General features: G+C 38.7%; 1 protein-coding gene across 3 annotated transcripts in view; it reads right to left on the reverse strand.

The window, feature by feature from the left end:
* The window catches only part of carmil3 (capping protein regulator and myosin 1 linker 3), a 111,350-nt gene that overhangs the window by 60,354 nt on the left and 38,256 nt on the right, over positions 1 to 12,740 (reverse strand). For all 3 annotated transcript variants that reach the window (XM_080861729.1, XM_080861728.1, XM_080861727.1), the window contains exons 9-11: positions 9,261 to 9,336; positions 5,955 to 6,043; positions 1,373 to 1,467 (exon numbers count right to left, since the gene is read on the reverse strand). In XM_080861729.1, coding sequence (XP_080717855.1) covers positions 1,373 to 1,467; positions 5,955 to 6,043; positions 9,261 to 9,336 — 260 coding nt within the window. The remainder of the gene's footprint in view (positions 1 to 1,372; positions 1,468 to 5,954; positions 6,044 to 9,260; positions 9,337 to 12,740) is intronic.

The raw sequence follows: 12,740 nt of genomic DNA on the forward strand, positions 1-12,740 counted from the left end.
TCAAACGAGGCAGTGGCGGAGGAACACAGAGTGGCGGAGTTTAAAATATTACTCTTTCTGGGTCACAAAATAAACTTTTAAGATATTTTCATGTGAAAATGGTGCTGTGTAACCTTCAAATATCTGCTTGATTCATCAAGACATCACATATTTGCATAAGTGTTCTAACGTTTTCGGAGATGCCTGTTACCCACCAGCTGACCGCATTTGCCCGGTGGGCCGATGGTGATTTTTCCTTTTTATGTTTGTTTGTTTGTCTTTGTTTGTCTTTGTAACAGTATAAACAATGAAAGGTGGTGGATTAGCCAGTTGGTCATGATCAACTCTGGGCTGGACCAATTACAATACATCCGTATTGAGGGGAAAAGGAATCCCGGACTTCAGGTACAATGAAAAAGACACAAGCTGCCCCTTCTTCTCTCAACCTCTCCCCTCCCTCTCCTGTTGCTACTTCAATCATGAAACTGATCAATGATCAGCTGATCGTCTCTCTTGTTTGTTTATCGCCCACTTTGCGCCAGAAAGAGGAAATCAGCAGGTGTCGCGCTAAACAACAGCAGCACGTTCAAGCTTGATAAGCTGTTGTTAGAATTTATTGGCTGGTCTCCAAGACCAAAACAGCCAATCAGATTTTTTTTGCATCCAAGTCTGTGATTGGATGGTTTTGTGGCACAAATATAACGGTGTACAGAAAGAGTTGAGCGCGCACGGGCAGAAATGTTGAGAGCGCGAGCAACACAATGCGAGCGAGCGCAAGTGCAAAAACTGAGCGAGAGGGGCTGCTATTGTGTGTGTGTGTGTGGATAATAGCAAACACTGAAATACATTTTTTGCACGCAGCAATAAATTTTGTTCACTCAAATTTGGCTTTTTTTTGCTCAAAATAAATTTCTCCTCAAAATGCAACACTTGCACCTGCAATTTTTTTATGTGCGCTCAGAATAGTGGCATCAAAATAACGCCATAGAATTGTGCGTGTTTATTTTTCACTTGCAGAGACAGATCACAAAGTGGCAAAGTGTGTGTGTCTGTGTGTGTGTGTGTGTGTGCAGAAAGGTCTAAGAGGTTCGGATTGTGTGGTGAGCGGTGAGACCAGAAAAATAAAGGATTTCTCCACAGTGAAAGACCAATCAAAACCTACAGCTTGAAATATATGAAAGAAAAAAATGAGAAAAAACAGACATAAAAGAAAATAAAAGGTTCTGTGAGGACAGGGATTGATTCTGAATTCTTTGAAAGCAAACAAAAGCTGTGAAGTAATAACATGGGGCAGAAACCCCCCCCACCCCCACCCCCCAAAAAACAATCAAAGTTGCCCTGAGAGAGACAGCGGGAGGAGGGAAGAAGAGTTCATAAGAGTCCAGGTTGGTACCTTGGTTGTCTAGTGTGTTATGAGCCAGGTTGAGAGAGTGAATCACAGAGGCTGGGTTCTCTGATAACGCAGATGCCATCTTCTGTGGAAAATCCCTGTGGACAACATTAAAAAGAAAAGTTTTATTTCTGCAAAATTGAAAATTCAATACCGATCTCAGATACTGACGAAACAAATCTCCTGTCTTACCTCAAAGCACTTTACAATAATTCCAGTGTTTTGCTTAAACGTACCAATTAATTGATAAAGGTACTTTAGATTTTTTTAAATTAAGCTAGCATTGCTTTTGCACATGCTTCAAAAAATGTAATGTAATTAAATCAGGTAAACTTTCTAATATTTCAAATTCATCGCATTTCAGGCCATTTTTGTTTTCATTTTGACAATTGGGTCTCATAGTTAATCAAATTCAGAAGTCCAGCATCTCAAATTATTAGAATATGTCATTTCAAGCTTAAATAAAAAATGGTTCAAAACATATAAACATGCATCTTTTGGTTTAGCTCAGCACACTTAGCTGCAATCATGGGGAAGACTGCTGACTTGATAGTTTTCCAGATCATCAACATCCTTCAGGAGAGTAGGCCATGAAAGCTCAATGCTGAAAAGGCTGTCTGTGTGCAGAGGTCTGTGTCGAACAGTATGCATGGAAAGTTGACTGGGAGGGAAAAGTGTGGCAGGAAAAAGTGCACAAACAGTCTTGAGAGAACTGTCAAGAAAAGGCGAGAACACAGGAGAGCCGTGCTGCAAGTGAACTGCGGCTGCTGTCAGAGCATCAAAAGTCACCGCCCACAGACGTCTTTAAGAAAGGAGCTACAAATCTGTCGTAGTCCTCATATCGTTTCACTCCTGAACCAGAGGCAATGTCAGAAGCATCTTACCTGGGATAAGGAGAAAAACTCGGCTCGTGCTCAGTGGTCCAAAGTCTTCTCTTCAGATGAAAAAAAGGTTTCATTTCTATTGAAAATTAATTTTCTAGAGTTTTGAGAAAGAGGAAGAGTGGAGAGCCACAAGTTTGTAAAGTCTGACAATATGGAGTGCCACGTCATCTGCTGGAGTTGCTGAAGATTGGTTCACTGGTCTACCAAAAGCCTTCAGGACACTTTATGCTTCCATCCAGCATCTCCATCAGCTTTATGGAGATGCTGATTTCCTTTTCCAGCAGGACTGGACAGTACCTGCCTGACCACAGTGCCATAACTACTACCAAATGATTTGCTGACTGTGATACTGCTGTGCTCGATTGGCCAGACAACCCTCCTGACCTAAATCCCACAGGGAATCTATTGGGGTATTATTAAGAAGAAGATGAGAAGCACCGGCTATCAAAGCAAGCTGGTCTTCAATAACGCCTCAGCAGTGGCACAAGCTGATGGCCTCCATGTCGCACAGAACTGATACAGTAATTGCTGGTAAAAGAGCCCCAATCACACATCAAGCTGGACATTTCTATATTTAAATCATCTTTTATAACAAATATTGTTATAATATGTGATACTGGATTTCTGATTTTCATAAATATTGAGCTCAAAATTAAAACAAAAATGCTTGTACACTGAACAAAAATATAAACGCAACACTTTTGTTTTTGCTCCCATTCCCCATGGGATGGACGTAGAGACCTAAAATTCATTCCAGATACACAATATAACCATCCCTCACAAACAGTGGTCACAAATCAGTCCAAATGTGTGGTAGTGGGCACATCTGCTATATTGAGATAATCCATCCCACCTCACAGGTGTGCCACATCAGGATGCTGATCTGACATCATGAGTAGTGCACAGGTGTACCTCAGACTGCCCACAACAAAAGGCCACCCTGGAATGTGCAGTTTTGTCTCACAGCAAAATGCCACAGATGCCACAAGCAATGAGGGAGCGTGCAATTGGCATGCTGACAGCAGGAATGTCAACCAGATCTGTCGCCCGTGCATTGAATGTTCATTTCTCAACCATAAGCCGTCTCCACAGGCGTTTCAGAGAATATGGCAGCACATCCAACCGGCCTCACAACCGCAGACCTCGTGTAACCACACCAGCCCAGGACCTCCACATCCAGCAGGTTCACCTCCAAGATCGTCTGAGACCAGCCACCCAGACAGCTGCTGGAACAATTGGTTTGCACAACCAAACAATTTCTGCACAAACTGTCAGAAACCGTCTCAGGGACGCTCAACTGCATGCCCGTCGTCCTCATCGGGGTCTTGACCTGACTCCAGCTCGTCGCCGTAACAGACTTGTGTGGGCAAATGCTCACATTCGATGGCGTCTGGCACGTTGGAGAGGTGTGCGCTTCACGGATGAATCATGGTTCACATTGTTCAGGGCAGATGGCAGCTGAGAATGTCCCAGTTCTTGCATGGCCAGCATACTCACCGGACATGTCACCCATTGAGCATGTTCGGGATGTGCTTGACCGGCGTATACGACAGCGTGTACCAGTTCCCACGAATATCCAACAACCTCGCACAGCCATTGAAGTGGAGTGGACCAACATTCCACAGGCCACAATTGACAATCTGATAGACTCCATGCGACGATGTGTTGCACTGCATGAGGCAAATGGTGGTCACACCAGATACTGACCGGTTCTGGGTCCCCAGACCCCCAATAGCGCAAAAAACTGCACATTCCAGGGTGGCCTTTTGTTGTGGGCAGTCTGAGGTACACCTGTGCACTACTCATGATGTCAGATCAGCATCCTGATGTGGCACACCTGTGAGGTGGGATGGATTATCTCAATATAGCAGATGTGCCCACTACCACACATTTGGACTGATTTGTGACCACTGTTTGGGAGGGATGGTTATATTGTGTATCTGGAATGAATTTTAGGTCTCTACGTCCATCCCATGGGGAATGGGAGCAAAAACAAAAGTGTTGCGTTTATATTTTTGTTCAGTGTAATAGTCAGTTTACATCTAAAGATTATGGAATTTATATAAGTTGATCTTTTAAAAAAACAGAAAATTTCAAGAAAATTTCAAGATTTTCTATTTTTGAGATGCACTAGTACAACTTATTCTGTCTTTTAGCCAATTGGTAGCTTATTCTCAGCTGACCAAGGCTAGTTTGAACAAAACTCTGATGAACAGATTACAGCCAAGCAAAGTTAGCTAGTAAACTTGCTCCATCTAACTTGTAAAGAGTCAAACATTTCCCTCTGGAGAGAAACAAGGACTGTAAATAATTGACTTACTTTTGTCTGTCGGCTACAAACACCACTCAGAATGAAAGCTAATGTTTATCAATGTCCACTGCTTCCCAACACTTCTGCACATATTGCTCATCCACAGAACAATATGTACACAATGGCAGAACAAATTAATTATACAGTAGCAGATTTATAAACCCCACAGGAACATCCTAATATATATATATATATATATATATATATATATATATATATATATATATATATATATATATATATATATATATATATATATATATATATACACACATATTCATTAGTGGAAGTTTAACCACTTGGAACAAGATGTCTCCTACAGCCCTGAAAGCAAGGCAAGTTTCCAAGTTAGTTTGACTTCTGGAGTTTGACTGGGTCCCAAATTAGCTGTATTGTTATAAATCCCGCTCGCAGGTACATCTCTTAATTTCTGATTGTAGACACAACAATTTCACCAGAAGATTTACCAGTTACCAAAACATATATCTCACAGGTAGAGTTCCCAAAGATCTAAAAGGTAAAATCGACAAAAAACATTTACATTCAATGTTGTTCCCAAAGTTTTATTTGGGCAGAATTGCTATTTATTTCAAGGCAAATCTCCAAGCATTCATGTAGTCAGGATTACTCGATCTCCTTTAATGTTTGAAGTAAACAATCAAGTGAAAAGTGACATTTTATTGTGCCGGAAATCTGTGTTGAAATTCCACATCAGAAACTATATTTGTCAGTATAGGCGCCTTAAATCATATACTATTTGAGTATCTTAACATATTGTATTGTATTGAAGTCTATTATTCTCTTGTTGAAGGTAAGAGCTTTTGGCATAGTGCTTGTAGAGCACCTCCAACAAAAATGACCCTTTCTATTGGAAGTGATTTAACACAGGGGAAGTATAAAAACTCCATCAATATGCTGCAGTAAATCATCGTGCCCTCGGGCAGCCAATTCATCTCAATTAATACTAAATAAGAAAACTGCTCTGCTAAATGATACAAGCCATACATAGAAGGTGGAATGTCTTGCCAGATGAAGCCCAAAATTTCACATCTATTTCAATGGAGAAACAATACACCTGCTACAAGCAGATAGGTGGGGAGGCTTTATTTGAGCTTTATTGGATGAAAGAGTGGAGGTTAAGAGAGGCGAGAGACAGCAGGGGAGGGGAGGAGAAGTGGAGAGGTGAGGTGAGCTTAGGTGGAGAGGTGAGACAAGACTTGTGTAAGTGAAAAGAGAGGAGACAAAGGAGGAGAAAGAGTGAGAAAAGATTGGAGAGTGCAAAAGGATAAAAGAGAAGAGGTGAAGGGGCAAGGAGAAGAAAAGGAGAGGAAATTAGATTAAGAGAGGCGAGGGTAGGGCTGATGATGATGTCAGGAAATAGGAAACCTACGATTTGAGTCCCGCATTCTCCAGAGTGAGCTCCTCCAGACTGTTGGACTTGCTGATTGTGTGTAGAACCTGGTCCACCACCTCTGACCCCTGCAGAAAAAACACACAGCACATGTGGAACGTGGTGGTGTCGAGCCGCAGTGGAGGCCAGAAAAAGTGAACTACAAGCAGGGCTGTAACAAAATAATCTACAACTTATTTATTTATTTTTTGCATCTATTTTATTGTTGTGCCTATAAAAGATTAAGTACATAAATAGAAAAAAAAGCCCATGATAGTTTCCTAAAACCCTTGATGCTCTATTCTACAAATTACTTTTTGTCTAATGATCCAAAACCAGGATCTACTCATTTATTTTTTCAAAAAAACAAAAAAAACAAGCTGTAAATCCACCCAGTGCACAATGGAAATAAGGTGCTGTATCTGCCCTGTATCTGCTTTTAAAGAGGAAGCCTATAGACTGATGTTAGAAAAAAATCTTTAAATGAACTTCAAATCATATCTTATCTTTGGTTTTACACACAATGCCTTCGAATAGGCACAAAATCAATCAGTGTCTTAATTATAATGAGTATAATTACCATTTCATTTTTGTTGAGACTAAAAATAAGAGTTAACTCTATGATAAAGTTTCAATAAATTACCATATTCTTTGGACCATAAGACACATCGCATTATAAGGCGCATTAAGCGAAACAAAACAGTCAGATAAGTCAAACTTTACTCAGCTCATTCTTCTTACTTCCTCCACTTCCCTACCATTGATTCATTAATGTTTAATTCTCTCACAGCCACTCTATTCCCATGTTGTTGCAGTATATTAATGACTAACCTCGTATTGTGGATGGATTATCTCAGTTGTTCTCCTAACTGACGTTTGGTCGGTTTACTATGGGGCGCCGTTTGTAAAGTGAAACATGCTGAAATTAACGGCAACATTTTTCCACATTTAGCTCAAAACAAGTCATTTTTTACAACATTTAGTAAAATATTTGTAACTTTTCATATTTAAAACAGAATTTTGAATGTTAAATCTAAATGTTAAATATTCAATCTAAAGGTTAAATGGCCTGTATTTATATAGCGCTTTACTAGTCCCTACTCCCAACTCTTGAGCCACGATCACCCTTAAATGTTAAATCTAAATGTTAAATCTAAATATTATATTTAAATCTAAATGTTAAATGTTAAATCTAAATATTATATTTAAATCTAAATCTAAATGTTAAATCTAAATGCTAAATGTTAAATGTTAAATCTAAATGTTTAGGCTAACATGCAAATTTATTGCACGGATCAGCGGAAATACCAAAATAAAAGCTTTCCGAAAACCTTCGGTGCAAAAGTGTGCCGGTAGTGGTCAGACACGTTCTCACTCCCAAAGCATAATAATTTTCGCTAGGTGACAAATTGTCAACATTTTATGCTTTCGGGTACCCAACACGTTCCTAAATTACGGCAACAGAAAAAGGAGAGCACATGAGAACCGTTTGGACTCAATCTACACGTTCGTTCATTTTCTAAAAATCGCTTTGGAAAACACTATTTTACGTCATTTAACTGCTAGTAAAGGTTAGGAATAAGGTTATAGTTAGATAAGGTTAGGTTTAGGGCTGGAACACATGGCTGGAACGTCTATTATGGCGGGACCGTCATTCCACTGGAATTCAGCCATAACCCGACCATGAGAAAGCACGTCCGGCGATTTAGCTGAAAACATCGGAAGATCCATTTTGTCGGCCATCCAAAGGTTTAGCAGTAGTGCACTCTTAGCAGCTGCAGTCTCCACTTCACAATCGCTGCAGCACATGTCCAGCAAAATCGCTGGACATGCTCGTAGGCAAGAAGTGAAGCAGCACATGGCGGGGAGAAGCGAGGAAGAGAACAGACACGATTTTGCACCAGAGGTTTTCGGGAAGCTTTTATTTTGGTATTTCCGTTGATCCGTACAATACATTTGCATATTAGCCTAAACATTTAGGTTTAACATTTAGCATTTATATTTAACATTTAACATTTAGATTTAAATATAATATTTAGATTTAACATTTAACATTTAGATTTAACATTTAACATTTAGATTTAACTGTTAACATTTAGATTTAACATTTAACATTTAGATTTAAATATAATATTTAGATTTAACATTTAACATTTAGATTTAACTTTTAACATTTAGATTTAACATTTAACATTTAGATTTAAATATAATATTTAGATTTAACATTTAACATTTAGATTTAACATTTAACATTTAGATTTAACTTTTAACATTTAGATTTAACATTTAACATTTAGATTTAAATATAATATTTAGATTTAACATTTAACATTTAGATTTAACATTTAACATTTAGATTTAACATTTAGATTTAATATTTAACATTTGATGAAAAGTTACAAATATTTTACTAAATGTTGTAAAAAATTACTCGAAAAAACATGTTTTTGTAAGGTTTTGAGCTAAATGTGGAAAAATGTTGCCGTTAATTTCAGCATGTTTAACTTTACAAACGGCGCCCCATAGTTTACAGCATCCTGCCACGCGATTGTATTTGTCCCTAACCATCGGGAACCTTCACGTTAACTTTTATCGAGTGGAAAAAATTAGCATTCATCCTCCAGCATCACTGTGTTTATGTTATGCTAACATAGCTGTGTCGCTAGCGATCACGTAGCACAATGTTATATACCAGCTAGTCCAACTTCAGTAACCCTACAAATGTCACTACTGTTTAGTTTCCTGTCTTCATTTATGTTGGAAGTGATAGCAGAGCTGTACGTTTTAATTTTTTCAGAAATCTCTCAGTCAGAACATGCTATATCATGTTTAGGTGCAAACTAGCGAGCTAACTTCCTGCTAACTTCTAACTCTGTTAAATTTAATAGATTCTGTTTTCATGATGCCAGGATGTTAAACTTAATTGTTACACCTGGTAAAGCAGCAACGCTGATCATTTTATTAAAGATGAAAGACAGTTTTTAACTCTCAGTGACGCCACAGTGTTCGTTTGACTTTGGGACCTGAAGCAGATGGAGTTTAGGACTCAGATCACTCCAGGAAGCTCCTGACTAAGGTAGCCGTAATGCTCCGACAATTTAGTGTTAGCATGGTAACTATTAAGTGTTTTGAGAAACACAAAGAAATGATAATTTTCTAAAAACGCCAAAGAGACAAGCTGATTTAATAAAATAATAAATCAATAGACAACACAAGAGAGCAAACGTTTACATTTACAAACATTGTTTGTCTACATCTGGAGAGACAATTCTTAAGTGAGGGAGATTTTTAAAAAAAGATATTTACTATGCGCATGTCTTTGCAGTACAGCTTGGTGAACCAGGTGTTGTAGGCAATGGATGCCACAATCACTGCCAAGTCCCTGGAAAGAAGATGACAGATAAAATTCAAAACTTTAAATTAGCAAACTCCATCTGCTCAAAACCATTTGATCCCATTGATCTATAAATTTGCATTATCTCAGGCCAAACTTATTCTATGCTCTGCATTTAGTAAAAAGCAGTTTATCATTGTGACAGGGAGAACAGCACGGGCAGGGCTGCTTTCTAAAAGATGACTGATACTGCAGTCCTGCTGAGGAGAAGAAGCAGAGTGAAATGGAAAAAAAGGAAAGGAGAGAGAGATGTAAAGATCGATGGCCGGGTCAGTGGATTATTCAATAAAGCCACACTCTGATCCCAACTACAGACCTCAAACACTGCTACATCCACTACTGTACACCCAGACATAGAGCCCACAGATGATCCTGTGTATGCGTTTGGGAGGGAGAAAGTGAGAGAACAGAGAGAGCGAGAGAGGGTGTTATTTAGAATCCTCCAAGGTCCAACTATGGCCGTACTGCTGCTACACCTGCTATACATCATCTGACAAACAAGCAGCAACACAGAGAGAAGGGATGCACAGAGAAAGCGAATACACACAGGGAAAGACGAAGAAAGGATGATACGGAGGAAAACACAGAGTGAAAGGGGGGAAAGGAGGAGGAAAGAGTGTAATCGGACCAAGGATGTTTCTGTTGCAGTAACCAGGACATTACAGTTTATCTCAGAGGAATAAAATGGCTACAGGCTGTGTTCTTTTTTCATTAGCATGACAGCCGTCAGGCCAGTCCATTCTGACAAACACGGCCAAGTCTGTGCAAGCGAGCAGATGATGCACACGTCAAGATTCATCAGCACTGTCTGATTCATGTTTTGACAGCAGGACATGTAATTGACCTCTATGATCCAGCTCAGTCGTGCAGCGTGTTGGTGTTTATGTGTCAATTTGTACTGGTACGTGCGGACGCGGTGGCACAGTGGGTCAATCTGCTGCAGTTTATGTCCTTAATTGGATCGTTTTAGGTTTAGGACAGGGATATGAAACTTTATCCCTTTCAAACTTCAGTCATCTGCAGCAAGAAGGAATTAGAGGCAAGAGAGCAGAGTGGCCAGTCAACAGTCATTTCTTACAGTGCTCTGGGGAAAATGCACATCGATATCAACATGGATACTTGACCGATTTTCCTGCATACGGGTCAGGAATAGACACCCCCCGAAGCTTTTTCCTTTAACAATAACATTTCAGAGACTACTTTTCTAACCAGTGAAGAGGAAATAAAGTGTGAAAAACAGGATTACCAAGATACAGTTGGAGCAATCACAGAGAAAGGTGTCAAAGGAACCCCTCTACTTTAGCTGTCTTAAGCCTGCCAGGACTATTCTTCCTCACTAACCAAAAAGGAAAATAAAGTATAAATGCACATAAATACTGTACTTTGAGCATTTCGTGATCTGTTATCAAGGACTCCATTTGAAATAAAAACACACCACAGGTTAGACAGCAATTTTTACAGTTTTAAAAAATTGGGATTACCAAAAATTATGGGTTTACCAAATATTAAATTTTATTATTGGACTAATAATTTAAGAATAACTCAATTCTGATTGCAATCTGACTCATTTTGGCTGTCATCAGTTTGGCTTACAATGGAAGCTGCTTCTCGTGAGTTGGTATCTCTGTCAGCCTCAGCTCACTCCATGAAAAGTTCCTCTTCTGAGTATAATAAAGACATTATTGTCTTTAGTATAATAAGGCTGGGAATCTGGAGGCAATCCAAGCACAATTTTCATAGCCAAACATATTCAATATCTGCTCCTGTAACTGTAAATCATGTCTTTCGTCCATATTTAACAGATGAATCATTTCAAACTTGGCCCAACCTCATATAAATATCTCTATATTAATAAAATGTTTGCCCCTTTCCATCAGTTGTCTGATAAAGTTGGATAACCTAAACATAATTTCTTTAGATATTTACAAATCTGTAGATTTATGAGCAAAACATTCCCTTAGTGTCCAGGTTTTCGATACTTGAACTAGAAAGGAATGATTTCATATACTGTATTTACTCTCAGAATCCCTCCTTTCATCTGGTTTCCCTGAAATCTTTCAAAACATGCCCTTCATAATGCACATAAATCATCTTTTTGGATTAACTCCATTTAAAAGCATGCACCGCTTACATTTATTACGAAGTTTAACATTTCTCAATTTTATAAAGACAAACCTAACTTGTGACAGGTGTTGTCAAGTCCCAGGAAAATCACGTTCATGTTTTGATCTTGCACGGTTTTGCAGCACTTCTGTGAAGAAATTTTGGATCCTGATCAAATATCACTGGAAAACCAGTGGAACCTAATGCTCTGATGGATTGTGTTTTTTATACTGCCTTTGCTACTTTACTGCCTAAATGTAAAACACGACTTAAGCGAAAATCTCCCATAGCTCCCCTACATATTCAATGGATAAGAGAAGCTGTTAGTATGTGTTGCTGCTCTACTTTGAAACAGCTAAGGGCCTTCAGACAGAAATTTAACATGATGTGGGACCTTTTTCACAAATACGTTAAACAGTTGGACTTTTCAAATATCAGATTCTATATGAAGCTTTTTTAAGGCATCGCAGGTTAAGAGTTATTGTTGTTCATGATTTATTTATTTATGTTATTTATTTATTTATCATTTTTGATATGGATATGTAAATTGGAAAATACAGCAACTTGAAATTTGTTTTATGCAACTTGTACAATATCAATAAGGCTGAGCTGGTCTCTTTAAAGGAATATGCCTGCTCTTCCCACTGCTTAGCTTTGATCACAATTACTGTCACTTTTGTTGTTGTTTTTTATTGTCCTGTTGCCAAATTCGATACATTAAAACAAAATTAAAGAGTGTTCAAGTTCGATCAGATGATTGTTTTTACAGATAGTCCTGCCCTATCGACTGCACACTTCTATCTGCGAAATCAGTTTTGGGTAAAGGCAAGAGAGGATTTTAAGGACTGGATAATATATAATAATTAGGTTTACATATATACACACACTCACTGATAAACATGTATTTGTCCACAGGAAAGGCTGAACTCCACTGAAGATAATAGTGGTGCTTGACAGGAGGATCCTTTCCATAGCAAAGAAAAATCCATTCAGAATATAATAACCTTCGGAACAGAAAGGCCAGATAAGAGTTTGACAAAAAACATCTAAAAAAGCCAGACCAGCTCTGAAACTGGCTCCTTTGCACAGATGAAAAGATTGCCTGTGGCAAAATGACTGAAGGAAAGAGAAAAGCATGGAGAGGGCTTGGAAAAGCTCATGAACGGAGGCATAGTACAACCCCTAGAAAACACAATGAAGAAAGTGTGATACGTGGGCACGTGTGGTCTATCATGGCTCTGGGTCACTAGTGTTAACTGATGATGTTAACAGATGAGTAAACTGTGAGG

The sequence above is a fragment of the Rhamphochromis sp. 'chilingali' genome, assembly GCF_963969265.1.
Source record: "Rhamphochromis sp. 'chilingali' genome assembly, chromosome: 16".
Taxonomy (NCBI): Eukaryota; Metazoa; Chordata; class Actinopteri; order Cichliformes; family Cichlidae; genus Rhamphochromis; species Rhamphochromis sp. 'chilingali'.